General features: G+C 42.4%; 1 protein-coding gene across 1 annotated transcript in view; it reads left to right on the top strand.

Annotated features, from left to right (window-relative positions):
- The window catches only part of SEMA3G (semaphorin 3G), a 115,922-nt gene that overhangs the window by 86,571 nt on the left and 16,545 nt on the right, over nucleotides 1-12,806 (top strand). The window contains exons 5-7 of the mRNA XM_020803886.3: nucleotides 860-950; nucleotides 3,342-3,458; nucleotides 4,115-4,257. Coding sequence (XP_020659545.3) covers nucleotides 860-950; nucleotides 3,342-3,458; nucleotides 4,115-4,257 — 351 coding nt within the window. The remainder of the gene's footprint in view (nucleotides 1-859; nucleotides 951-3,341; nucleotides 3,459-4,114; nucleotides 4,258-12,806) is intronic.

Genomic DNA, 12,806 nt, shown 5'->3' with positions numbered 1-12,806 from the left:
TTTCATTTGGATTTTGGTCTTCGCTCTCAATCTAGAGAGATTAAAGAGCTTTCCATCTGATCTAGACCAGAGATAAGACCTTTTGTTGCAGTCCCAAAGGTGTGCTTCAGCATGACAACAACAAAAAGATCCCAAAAAGGGTTGGCGCAAGGACAGAGCCCTGTTTCACTCTGCTTTGGATGTCAAAGTGATCTGATGTCGAGCCATCAAAAACTACAGTGCCCTTCATTTCCTCATGAAAGGACCTGATGATGTTAAGGAGTCAAGGTGGACATCCAACCTTGGGTAGTATTTTAAAAAGGCCGTCCCTGCTAACCAAATCAAAGGCCTTTATAAGATCTATGAAGGACACAAAGAGTGGCTGTTGTTGTTCCCTGCATTTCTCCTGCAACTGTCTGAGGGAAAATACCATGTCAGTGGTGGATCAGTTAGCTCAAAATCCACACTGTGATTCAGGATAGACTCTGTCTGCAAGCACCTGGAGTCTCTTCATCACAACACGGACAAGCAGCTTCCCTACAACCCTGAGAAGAGAGATGCCATGGTAGTTACTGCAGTTGCCCCTGTCGCTTTATTTCTTGTACAATGTGATGATGTTTGCATCCTTCATATCCTGTGGTACTCCATCTTCCCTCCAGCAAAGACAAAAAATTTCATACAGCTTGGTGGTGATGATCTCTCTACAGCACTTCAGCACTTCAGCTGAAGGGATGTTCCTCACATATCTGCATTATTTGAATGTTACTTTATTATTATCCCCCCCCATCATTTCCAAATCTGAGACTGCCCATGCCTTCATAGTTCTGTTAGCTCTGTTTTGTCACTTCATTTAAAATCTTTGCTCTCTCTCTTTTCCCAGCATGTGTTCAGCTTGGACCCAACAAGCATAGAAAGTGGCCGAGGCAGATGTCCGCATGAGCCCAACAGGGCTTTTGCAAGCACTTTCATTGGTAAGTGTCAAATAGATTGACAGAGGTCTTGCGCTGTAATAGTAGAGCAACGGCCAATTACTTATTTCTTTGTTGCTGCAGTTACTTTTTTGGTATTTGTTGTTGTTGGCCAAGGCATCCAAAACATTTTATGATTTAAAATACTAAACTGAACAAGCTTATCAAAACAGCTATCTGGCCAGAGCTGCTTGGTGGTAGTTCTCCTTCGGGGCTAGCTGTCCCCATCTGTCCAGTAGTGTTGAGGGATAGCTGGAAGGAATCACCCCTTGGATTAATCAGGGTTGGCATGGCTACAGAAGTGATAGTCACCAGCCATCAGTCAAGAAGAAGCCCTAGTCAGGCTTTCTTGACCTGTTCAGAACGAATTCCTTCCTGATGCTCAATGAAATACAAGGAAGGAAAAGAAGAAAGGCAGGATCCGCAGACCTAGAGCAGCGCAAGCATCTGCATTCCCATTTCTCCATCACTAGCACTCAGTACTGCTCAGAAACCTGCAAAAGGGAGGGGTGAGCTTGTGAGAAGGGCAGGCAAGGTATCTTGCCCAGTGGCAGCTTGGACCGGAGTTGCCTGCCTGTTTTTTCGTAGCTTTTTCATGTCCATGTGACAGCTTCATGTGCTAGCTAGGCTGTATGCTCATTAATAATAATGATCATGTGCCATCCAGTTTTCCAGGTACTCAGAAATCATTTACCATTTCCTTCTGGGGGCGCCCTGGGACTGTGCAGCTTGCCCTAGTTACACAGGCTGGCTCTACTCATAGTAGGCACTGTGGGGGATTAAACTCCCAACCTCTAGCTCTTCAGCCAGATATGTAAACCATTGAGCTCTTCAGCCATATCATATGCTCATTAGATGTATGAAATCACGTACAAAATGAGAAGAAAATGAGAGGCTGACTACATGACAGTTTAGCCCACTGTTTCATGGGCTGATTCATTCTTAAAGACAGTGATCAGATGTCATCTTTGCTAGAGAACACCTTTCTGAGCCCCTATATACTTGAATTTTGGTACACGATTTTGGATTGCTCTGGTGTGGATGGATTCCAGTGTGTGTGATCACTGCAAGCAAGCCAAAGCAAGCCTTCTGGTTTGAATTTGCCAACATCGTGAAGTGGCCTAATAAGTGAGCCACTTCAGGATATTGGCACTTCCTCTGCTCTTTGGCAGAGGGGCAGGGGAAGTGATTTCTAAAGACGGTGTAATCGAAAATTGTTTAAAAGACCAGTTGAGAATCTGCCTCAATCGAGTCTGCTGCAGCAGATTCAGCTGCTGGCAGTTTCTTGACTGGCTCTTTAAGACAAGGCAAAGAAAAGTGCTTTATAGGTTTTTTTAAAAGGTGTAACTGATACAATGCATTAGTTAAGGCCTACTACACAGTCCTGGAAGAAAATTCCCTTCCTCTGGCTCTCTGCTGAAAGAAGTGTTTGATTTGCCAATACTCTGAAGTGCCTTGCTTATTAAGCTACTTCACAATGTCAGAAATTGAAGGAGCCAGACCAGATAGGGTCGCTTGAGTTCCATCTATGCTATCTGGATGTGAGAATTGCACCATATGATGTTATCACACCAACCCCCAACCCTGAGTGACCTTATTTAGCCTGCACCAACTCGCTCCAAAAAAAAAAAAAAAAAAAAAAGCCTGTGCCGTCTCCTGGCATCTTAAAGACTAAGACATTTCTTATGACTATAAGCATGTCTAGTCATGAACCAGAGTCCACTTGCATGTTGAATTTTGCCATAATAAATATGTTAGCCTTTAGTGTTCTACTACAGTGGTTCTTAACCTTTGTTACTCGGATGTTTTTGAACTGCAACTCCCAGAAACCCCAGCCAGCACAGTTGGTGGTGAAGGCTTCTGGGAGTTGCAGTCCAAAACCCCTGAGTAACCCAAGATTAAGAACCAGTGTTCTACTAGATACTGCAGTTTTCTTGCAACTGGAAATTCTCAGAAAACATGGCGCCGTTCTGAAACCTTTCAGGACTGCTGTGTTGATGAGTCCTCTCATATGACAGCAAGTCTTCTGAATTCTTGTATAGTTGCATCAAGTAAGTACCTGATTTTTCGTTGTAGATTTGCAGCTGCACAGTTCCCATGTTTTACGAGAACTGGTATAGTAGCCAAAAACATGAGCTGGGAGCTGAGTAGGTCCCAAGTTCCATTCTTGCTGCTGCTACTAATTAACTAGGTCACATTAGGCAGACCATTGTTTCCAAGCCTCACCCTTTGCTCTACAAATCCTGACTTGTAATAAGACAATAACGATATGCAGAAAGTATTTTTGAATACAGAAATATACTTCGTAGTGCTAAGCATAATTCTTAATACTCTCATAAACACAGCCATTTTGCATGTGAGATTTTATTGTTTCTGTGGGATTTTCTTTTCTAGGTGGAGATTTGTACACTGGACTAACTGCAGATTTCTTGGGCAGGGATTCTGTGATCTTCCGAACCATGGGGCACCGCTCCTCTCTGCGCACTGAGATGGACCAGAGGCTGCTTAACGGTAGGAGAAATTTAGGTAACTTCACCCAGCCAAAGAGCACATGGCTCTGTGGTTGTTGTTACATGTCCTGTTGGGAAGAAGGAAAATGCCTTCATTTGGGAGCAGCAACTCTAAGTATTTGGGGAACTCGGTCATGACAAACATTTAAGGAAAGTCTGGTGCAAATGGAAAGGAGGAGGTCAGGGTAAAGTTTATCGAGCACAACAGTCAATGCAAAAGGGAAGGTTAATGAGTGAAAGGAAGAATGGGAGGTATGATAGAGGCCAGGACTATAAGGAATTTGTGCTTGAAAATTAAGAGTGATGCTGGGATGTGTTTATACAACTAAGCGCCTTTTAGTATGTGCTTCTTGATAGGAAGAAACTCTATATGCAGCCTCTCTTGGCAGTGGTCTCTACTAGCTCTGCCTAGACTGAATCTGCAAAGATTTGCATCTTCTGGGGCACAGCTGGAGAACATCTGGCCCATCAGATGTTGTTGGGCTCAGTTTGCCCTCAACCCAAGCCAAGAGCTGAAGGATGATAGGAGTTGTACTTCAATAATATCTGGAGAGCCACAGATTCTTCCCCCCTCCCCATTTTATGGTCCTTGCCAAACTTCAAAATGCTTCTGTTGTTCTCTTTTCTAACATGCCCTACCTACGACCCGTCACACAGCACCCAAGTTTGTTGCTGCTTATTTGATCCCAGACAATGATGATCGGGACAATGACAAAGTTTACTTCTTCTTCACTGAGAAATCAGCCGAGTCTGACGGCAAAGGACGTGCCATCTTTAGCCGTGTAGGGCGGATCTGTGTGGTGAGTCTGTGGGGCTATTTTTGTGATCAGCCTTGTACTGGGAACTGAATGTATGGGTCACATTTAGATTTCCTTAGAAATTTCCCTGGAGACTTAGCTCATAAGTGAAAAAGACATATTCTATAGCATGAATTAAAGTCTCTTTGAAAAGCATGCACTTTGGAGTTAAAAGCAGAACAAACATGTAATCCGAGATATCAGAGATATCAGAGCCCAGTCAGGTCTGCTGCCCTTTGGAGGGCTCAGAACTCAGAAACAATGGCCTAGATTTATAAGTGTTAAACATTAAGCTCATAATAAAATCACGAACTAATATATCCAATGAAGAGTGTTTTGAAAGTAACATTTTCACGTGCCTTCTAAAATATCATTTCAAAAAAATATTAGATGCATTCATCTTGTCATACACAAAAGGAACAATTTTAATATTATCACATGAAATCTGTTGTGTTGGTCTTGGGTGGGCTTAAGATAGGGTGGAGACCAATCTCCAGGGAATGTTTTAAAAATAAAATCAAATTTAAAAAGCGCTTTCAAGGAGGAAAATGTGTTTGTTTCAAAAAAAAAAACAGCCCTCCTCTACTCCGCCCCCCCCCCCCCCCGTTCAGTTGGCTGTAGCTTCATAATAGCCCTCCTCCTTCTTTTTAGTAACAATCAAGCTGTTACACAGCCAGCTGGATTTGGGGATGTGACAAGGTCCTTATTACTAGAAAAATTGATCAGAATAACAACAAAAAAAATAGTGGGCGGGGTGGTGGGGAACACTGGAGTGGGATTGTTTGGTGCAAAGTACTCTCTCTGAAATGATCCCCAGCCTTCTGTGGTCATTGTGTCCTGCCTGAATGTTAAAAAACAAACAAACCCAAGAACTTCCTGCTCAGCCTCTGCAGCTTATTTATTTATTTATTTACTAGTTCTGAACATCATCAAACCAAGAGGGTTTATTTTACGGGAGATGGGGTGGTGGTGAGGGGATTGCATGTTTACAAATTCCTAAACCAGGGCCAAAACGATGTTGGATCAGCTCTGGTGTCTATTGCACTGAACTCTGAAACCAGAGCCGTTCCTCCATTGCCTTTGGTTCCTGATGCACAGCATTGTGCGGAGTAGGAAGTCTGTTTGGCACATAGAGCGTCTTTAAAGCACTTCAATCAGGACCTCATCATCTGTAGTGCTTGGCTTATGAGGGCTGTATAAATCTCTCACAACTGTGGTTGTTTGTTTTGCAGCCAAAGCGAGGAGCATGGTTTTCTTCTTTCTCATGATTCTCTTTAATGTGGTTGGCAATAGGAGGGATGAGTCTCTTGAAGCCTTTGAATTCTTCACTCTTTCATCCAAGTGGAAATTCTCCAGATATCCATTCAATTCTCTTTTGATTTCCGTTTTCCCCCTAGATTTCTCTCTCCGCTCCACTGCTATTTCAAGAGCAAAACACACACATATCACCCACTTAAAAATGCCAGCAAAGTTCCTTGACATCAGGTCCATTTCTCTCTCCTAGATTCCAGTCCATCAGCTGCATTGCTGAATTGAGCTAATGATTTAGTTTTAACGATCTAGCTGGACAAATAATGAAGGAGATGATGCTGATGACAAGGGACGATTTTCCTTTCTCCATAGCTCCGATATGTTCATTAATGCTGATGAAGTATTAATGTATTAGTATCAGATGGATCACTTTCCAGATTACAGTTTTATGTCGAAAATATGTTATTCTGTGCTGTCAAGTTGCTTTTGGCTTATGGTGATCTTGTGAGTTATTGACATCCAAAAAGACCTGTCAATAATGGCCCTGCTCAGCTCTCACAAACTCAAGGTTGTGGTTGCCTTTATTAAATCAATACACCTTTTATTTGGTGTTCCTTTTTTTCTGCCACCTCCAACTCTGTGAATAATCATGGCACCATTTCCCTCTCCTTTATTTATCTAAGATGAATGGAACCCCTTAAATATTCACATATCTCAGAAAACCTACCAGGGTGTCTATACTTCAGAAACAACTTGATGGCAGGTAGCACATTAATACGTATGCCGTAGATGGCTCGTGACTAGACTGAAGGTGCTCTGCTCCTGGAATTTGGGGGTAACAATGCTCCTGCTTGATCTATGAGCAGGCCTTAACTTCTGTCATATATTTTCATCATCATGTTTTTACTATGTAGGTTTTGAGTTTTTTAAAAAGATGAAAGTAATAGAAGCATACCATTTGCAAAGTTACCCACAACAGCAGTAAAGCTCATTGACTAAAATTGAAAAAAAAAAAATAGAAGTATCATTTTCACAGTTGATACAACCTTCTTGTTTTCTAAGTCTTGGAGCAGAGACATATTGGAGTAGGTACCCCTTGAACAAGAACTCCAGAGACATGTTGCTGTAACCAAGAAAGCTGTGGTCCGTATTACTGCCTAATTAGATCTGTATTGATGGTAGATGGTGGAAGAGAGAGGTTGCTTTCGAAGAAAGAGCTGGAGAAGAAACACTAGGTAGCCACCCAAGTATACACATAAAATTTTGATTCTTGTTGAGAGAGGCTCCTTGTCCATAAATGTGTATTGGATGCGCATCACAGCACATCATATACTTGGAATGTTGATCAGAATCTCTACCATATGGAGACTGTGCAGGTCTGCTCCCTAATTTTTTCTTCTTCTTCTCTTAGAGTACCATTTGGCTGATATTGCTCTACTAATGTTGGCTAAGAGATCTCTAAAACATGCTCTTTCATTCCTCTTCTTCTTTTTTGTCTGCTGGGGTCCTCCAGCTGTTGTTCTCACTGTGGGAGGGACATGACCAGATCAACACCGAGATGAATTAGCTTCACTTTTGCATGTCACGAAGCCTCATAGTTAGTGATGTTCCATTGCTATGCTGATGGCCAAAAATGTTAATGTAAACCACCTAGGTTTGTCCTTCGTGTGCATATGTGTTAGTAAGAAGTCACTATCTACAAAGCTAAAGCTGTTTGAATGTGAAATCCCATTTCTCATACTTCTCAGCAACTTTTCTTTTGGGTGACTTCTTTTTGTTAATTCATTGCCCCTCTCTTTGCCATTTGGGGATGCTTTGCAAAATATGCTAAAGAGAGTTAATCCACCCCCGAAATTCTTCCAAAAATACGTATCATTGTCCATTTTCCCCCTTTAGCTTTTCACAATACAGCTTTTATAAATTCTACCCAAATTTCATTGAACCTATTAATCTTTAGTTCTCCTTTTTTTAACTTAATTTCTGAAATCAATTAATCATTAACTGCTGTATTCCATACTTCATTGCACCACTCTTGCAGCTGAAAATCCCAATTCTGCTTCCAATTTTTTCACTTGAAATTGAGCTGCATTTATCAAATTCATCACCATTTCTTTTTTTTAAATTGTTCACATCACAATTTTCTATCATCAATAGCAATGCTTTTTTGGACCCATTTCAATGTTAACTTCCAGTTATCTTTTATTACAATAACTGGATATTGCAGTCTGGTAGAATCTGAATGAGGTTTCTCTTGCACAATGTGCTTGACTGGGAAAAGAGTATACTTCAATCTATAGCTTTCCAGCTGGGTTGCACTGAGCCAAAATAACCATGCCCCCAGAATTAGGTTATATTGTGTTAATCTCTTAAAACTGCCTCTTTTTTGTGAAAGCAGTGTGCAAACAAAGCCAGTTGTTTCCCTGCAAACAGATGAAAACACAGGGCTAAGGGCTTCTGTTTTTTGGCAGGATGCGGTGTGCTCCTAAGTATCCCACTGTGTGGCCTATACGGATGGCTAGTTCGCACCCAAATGGAGCTTTGGCAGCATATTTTCCATAACTGGTGCAGCACAATTCTAATACCTGGCTAGGTTGATACCTTGTTCTTTTGATAAGCCACTTACTTTAATTAACAACAGTAAAAAAGAGGAAAGCCACTGTGACCAGCTGAACGATGGCTGCAAAAAAAAGATGTGGAAATGTCGACTCCATGGGCTCTGTCCATGCAAAGCAGTTCAACCCCAGTAGAGCCCCCACTGAGGAGAAATGCAGAGGAAAGTGCGAAGGGGTTACCTCAACTTTCTTCCCAGTGTTTTCCCTTAACACCAGTATTACCTCCATAAGCTTGCCCCTCTGTGGCTGTCCTCTGCTGTTGCCTCTTTACTTGACAGCAAAATTGGGGAAACTTACTTGTGTGTAAACCTTACTGATGGTTACACTGGGTTCACATACACCCCAGTAAACAAGTGATTCAAAGATTTGTGTGGACCCTTCTCACAGGAGAATAAGCATCTCAAGGATCACTCAAGTAACTGGGAGGAGGTTACAAGTGGGGTACCCCAAGGCTAAGTCCTGAGCCCGGTGCTCATCAATATTTGTATCAATGACTTGGATGAGGGACTAGAGGGAATGCTTGTCGAATTTGCAGATGATACAAAATTGGGCGGAGTAGCTAATACCCTAGAACAGTGGTCCCCAACCTTGGGCCTCCAGATGTTCTTGGACTTCAATTCCCAGAAATCCTGGCCAGCAGAGGTGGTGATGAAGGCTTCTGGGAGTTGTAGTCTAAGAACATCTGGAGGCCCAAGGTTGAGGACCACTGCCCTAGAAGACAGAAACAAAATTCAAAATGACCTTGATAGGATGGAGCACAGGGCTGAAAGCAACAGAATGAAATTCAACAGGAATAAGTGTGAAGTCCTGCACTTCAGAAAAAGATACCAACAGCACAGTTACAAGATGAGGGATAGCTGACTCAGGAAAACTACAAGTGAGAAGGATCTTGGAATTGTTGTAGATCACAAGCTAAATATGAGCCAACAGTGTGATGTGGCTACAAAAAAGGCAAATGCTATTTTAGGCTGCATTAATAGAAGCATAGTTTCCAAATCCCACAAGGTGCTAGTCCCCCTCTATTCAGCACTGGTTAGGCCTCACCTTGAGTATTGTGTCCAGTTCTGGACACCCCACTTCAAGAAGGATGCTAACAAATTGGAACAAGTTTAGAGGAGGGCAAGAAGGATGATCAGGGGGCTGGAAACGAAGCCTTATGAGGAAAAGCTGAAAGAATAGGGCATGTTTAGCCTTGAGAAAAGAAGGCTGAGTGGTAATACGATAGCACTCTTCAAACATTTGAAAGGCTGTCATACAGAGGAGGGGCAGGATCTGTTCTCGACCATCCCAGACTGCAGGACATGCAACAATGGGCTCAAGTTACAGGAAGCCAGATTTCAGTTAATATCAAGAAAACACTTCCCAACTGTTAGAGCAGTATGACAGTGGAACCAGTTACCTCAGGAGTTGGTGAGTGCTCCAACATTGGAGGCATTCAAGAAAAACTGAGATAATCACCTGGCAGATATGCTTTGATTGTATTCCTGCACTGAGCAGGGGGTTGGACTTGATGGCCTTGTAGGCCCCTTCCAACTTTACTTTTCTGTGATCCTATAATTCTATAAAATAAAAAAGACCACACTTAAGATAAGAACATTTTAAGTGTGAACTAGACTGTTCCAAATTCTCCCCCTCCCCTATCTGGAGGGGCCCTCGGTGAGGTTCTCATTTTTTCATTATGGCCCTCAGAAAGAAAGAGATGCACCAACAAGGGTACCTTGTACCTTCTCTCTCTTAAGGGTTATAGCTTAGCAATGGGAGTTAGAGAAAGTCAAAGCTGGCACCTCAGGAGCTCTCACTGGTGGTTCCAGTCAAGTGTCCCTTGTACATGGGATGCAGCAAGTGGCAGAGAGGAAAACCCTTTGTGATAACAAGAATCCTAGAAGAACTGATGGATTGTACTGACTCCAGTCAGGACTTGTAGTGTTCCCATCCTGTCCTGTGCTGTGGCTGCAGTAGAAATTGGGGGGGGAGAGATTGGGAAACACAACAACAACAACAACTAGGTTTCTCATATAAGCCGGCCAGTGACACTGTAGCTCAGGATTACTCCAACCTTCCCCCCTCCCCCTCGGAGACCCTGAAATGTATACTGTTCCATCGACTCTGGTAGTGAACATATGGACAAAGGTATGTGCATGGCGCAGAAGATAGCATGAGTATGTAGTGCTAGCCTAGTATATAGTGTGCAGCTGCTGAAATACATGTTGACTTATTAATAACATGTTTTAGAGCAGCTGCTTATTTGAAAGATATGTTTAACTAAATGTGTAACTACCCTGTTGGCTCTTAAATCAAGGGACGATAGAGCGTTGCAGAACCAGCCAATATCCAGAACAGCAGGCAGCAAAGAGACTTCAGGAATGCGTGATGGGACGGGAACTCAGCCAGTGGTCTTAAGTGTGGAGTGTTCCAACTATGTCCCTGTGCTCCGCTGTAAAATGCTGGATGGAGTGCTTTCTTGTACTGCGCATATCGGTGATGAAATCAGAAAACCCTGTCAAATGATCCAAGGCAAGGCAGTTGCACACTAAAAATGTCTGCACACACCCAGAATTAGTATTTCAGAGACCCACGAGAAGGGGTGACATTCCAAAATGGCATCCAGTGAGCCAAAAACCCACAAAATGAAGGTGGAATCCGAATGGTAGTCATTAAACAGGAGCAGAGACTGGACTTGGGTCTCTGGTAAGCCCAAGAGCAAGATTCCCATCTCTTGAAAGACGGAAAGGAAAATCTCCTGGGCTGCAGAGTCATTGGAAAGAAGCATTTGTCAGCTTGAAATTATTGGGGTGGCGCCTGCCTGCAATAATTCAGCGTCTCTGGAACAAGCACCAAGTCCTACGCACCAGGCAGGGGTTGGAGAGGAGGAGATGGCAGCTTTCCATACAAACAGAACTGTTCTTTTGGCTGTGAATTCCTTGCTCTCCCCCTAATCCTAGAAATAAACATTAAGACACTGAAATGAAGCTCTTATTTATTGGATTAATCAATCCTTGGACAGAGAGGATGATTCTATATTTGTTTGAGAGGTGGGGATGGGGCTGCAGTCTTGGCTTCCAATGATGGCGGGTTGCCAGATGAGTCAAAGGAGATCCGCTGCTGCCTGTAGCCAAGACAATCTGGTGTTTCATCTTCTCCAGTATTGTTGGCAGGCACAACACACACACAACAAACAGGTTAAGCTGTTGCACCCACCCTTTAAATCTCTCAGTAGTCTTACCATGTACCATACATAACCTTGTGCCTGGGAGATTCAGGGCTCAATTTAACAGCTGTGTTTAGCTTGCAATTCTTGCCCTTTGTCTTTAAAAAAAAGGAACATCTTCCTGTGACACAATTCTTCCAATCCTTGGATTATCACTGTTAATGGAACCTGCTGGATTGTGATTGTGGAAATACAGGTCAACCATGTTTGGGTCCATTCTGACAAGGGAGATGTGAAAAGGAAGGTTTTCATAGTGTAGACTCGGAAGAAGCTTTACGCAACCAAAGGTGGTGGGTAGCAAATGTAAAAAAGATACTCTTATTTGGATACTTGTGAGGCATTTTTTATTTCTTACCCATGCCACATAATTAGGCATGCAAGCAGCAATTTGTTAATTAACAATAATTTGCTGTTGTGATTTTTGCAACTGCTCATGCACAACAATAAAGCAAAGCAAAGCGTGCTGCTTAGGATTATGGCCAACAATAGGATTATGGCCAACATATGAGTACAGTGGTGCCCCGTGTAGCTACGATAATCCATTCCGGATAAACCGTCACTATCCGGAAATGTCGCTATACGGGGCAAAAAACCCCATAGGAATGCATCGAAACCCCCTCTCGCTAAGCGGAAATCCTCCATACGGCCACCATTTTCTCTGCCTCGGTAAGCGAGGAAACCGCAAGAAAATGCTGCGGGCGGCCATTTTTTCTTCCGGCGGCCATTTTGGAACCGCCAATCAGCTGTTTTAAAACATCGCAATGCGATCGCTTTTGCGATCGCAAAATCCACATCGCTATGCGGGTTGTCGTTAAACGGGGCACTCGTTATGCGAGGCACCACTGTATTAGCAGCTACTTTTAAAAGAAATTACAAAGGGTTGAATTTTAACAATGTATTTGAAAGTCAAGAAACCATGATCATGATGGACATTTGGGGACAGAATCCCCAAAATATATTCAGTAGTATAGCAAATTCTGATTTTCCTCCCCATTGTATTCCACTTGTCTTTTAAAAAAAGAGAAGAAGGTTCTGCTCCATTGCTAACAACTGCGAGTTTACTTTGAAAATCTGGCAGGATAAAATGTCAAGGTAAAATGAAATAAATAATAAACGAGAGCTAAAATAATATTCTAAGGCAAGGTGGCTAGAATATCATCAGATAACTGTGAGATAACTGTGGCGTAAAGAAGCAGGGAAAAAGGCTTATCCTTTACTCCATTAAAACTACATGTAGTGGGAGTATAAAAATACTGCCTCTTGTTAGGAGTCTGAAATTTTAACTTAGGGTGGGCCCATAAAAATAGTCTTAAACAGAAGTAGCATAAATCCCAACAGCCTCTTTCAAAGAAATGAAGCTTCTATGTTTGGAATTTTCCATTTGATTCTGTAGTTAAGTGATACCCCAACTGTATGTTCCAACTCATTTTTGAGGCAGGGGGAGATATAAAACATATGTTGTGGGATAATTTAAAAATGCT

The sequence above is a fragment of the Pogona vitticeps genome, chromosome 2 (assembly GCF_051106095.1).
Source record: "Pogona vitticeps strain Pit_001003342236 chromosome 2, PviZW2.1, whole genome shotgun sequence".
In the NCBI taxonomy this organism is placed as follows: domain Eukaryota; kingdom Metazoa; phylum Chordata; class Lepidosauria; order Squamata; family Agamidae; genus Pogona; species Pogona vitticeps.
This window is presented reverse-complemented; position numbering and strand designations above follow the sequence as displayed.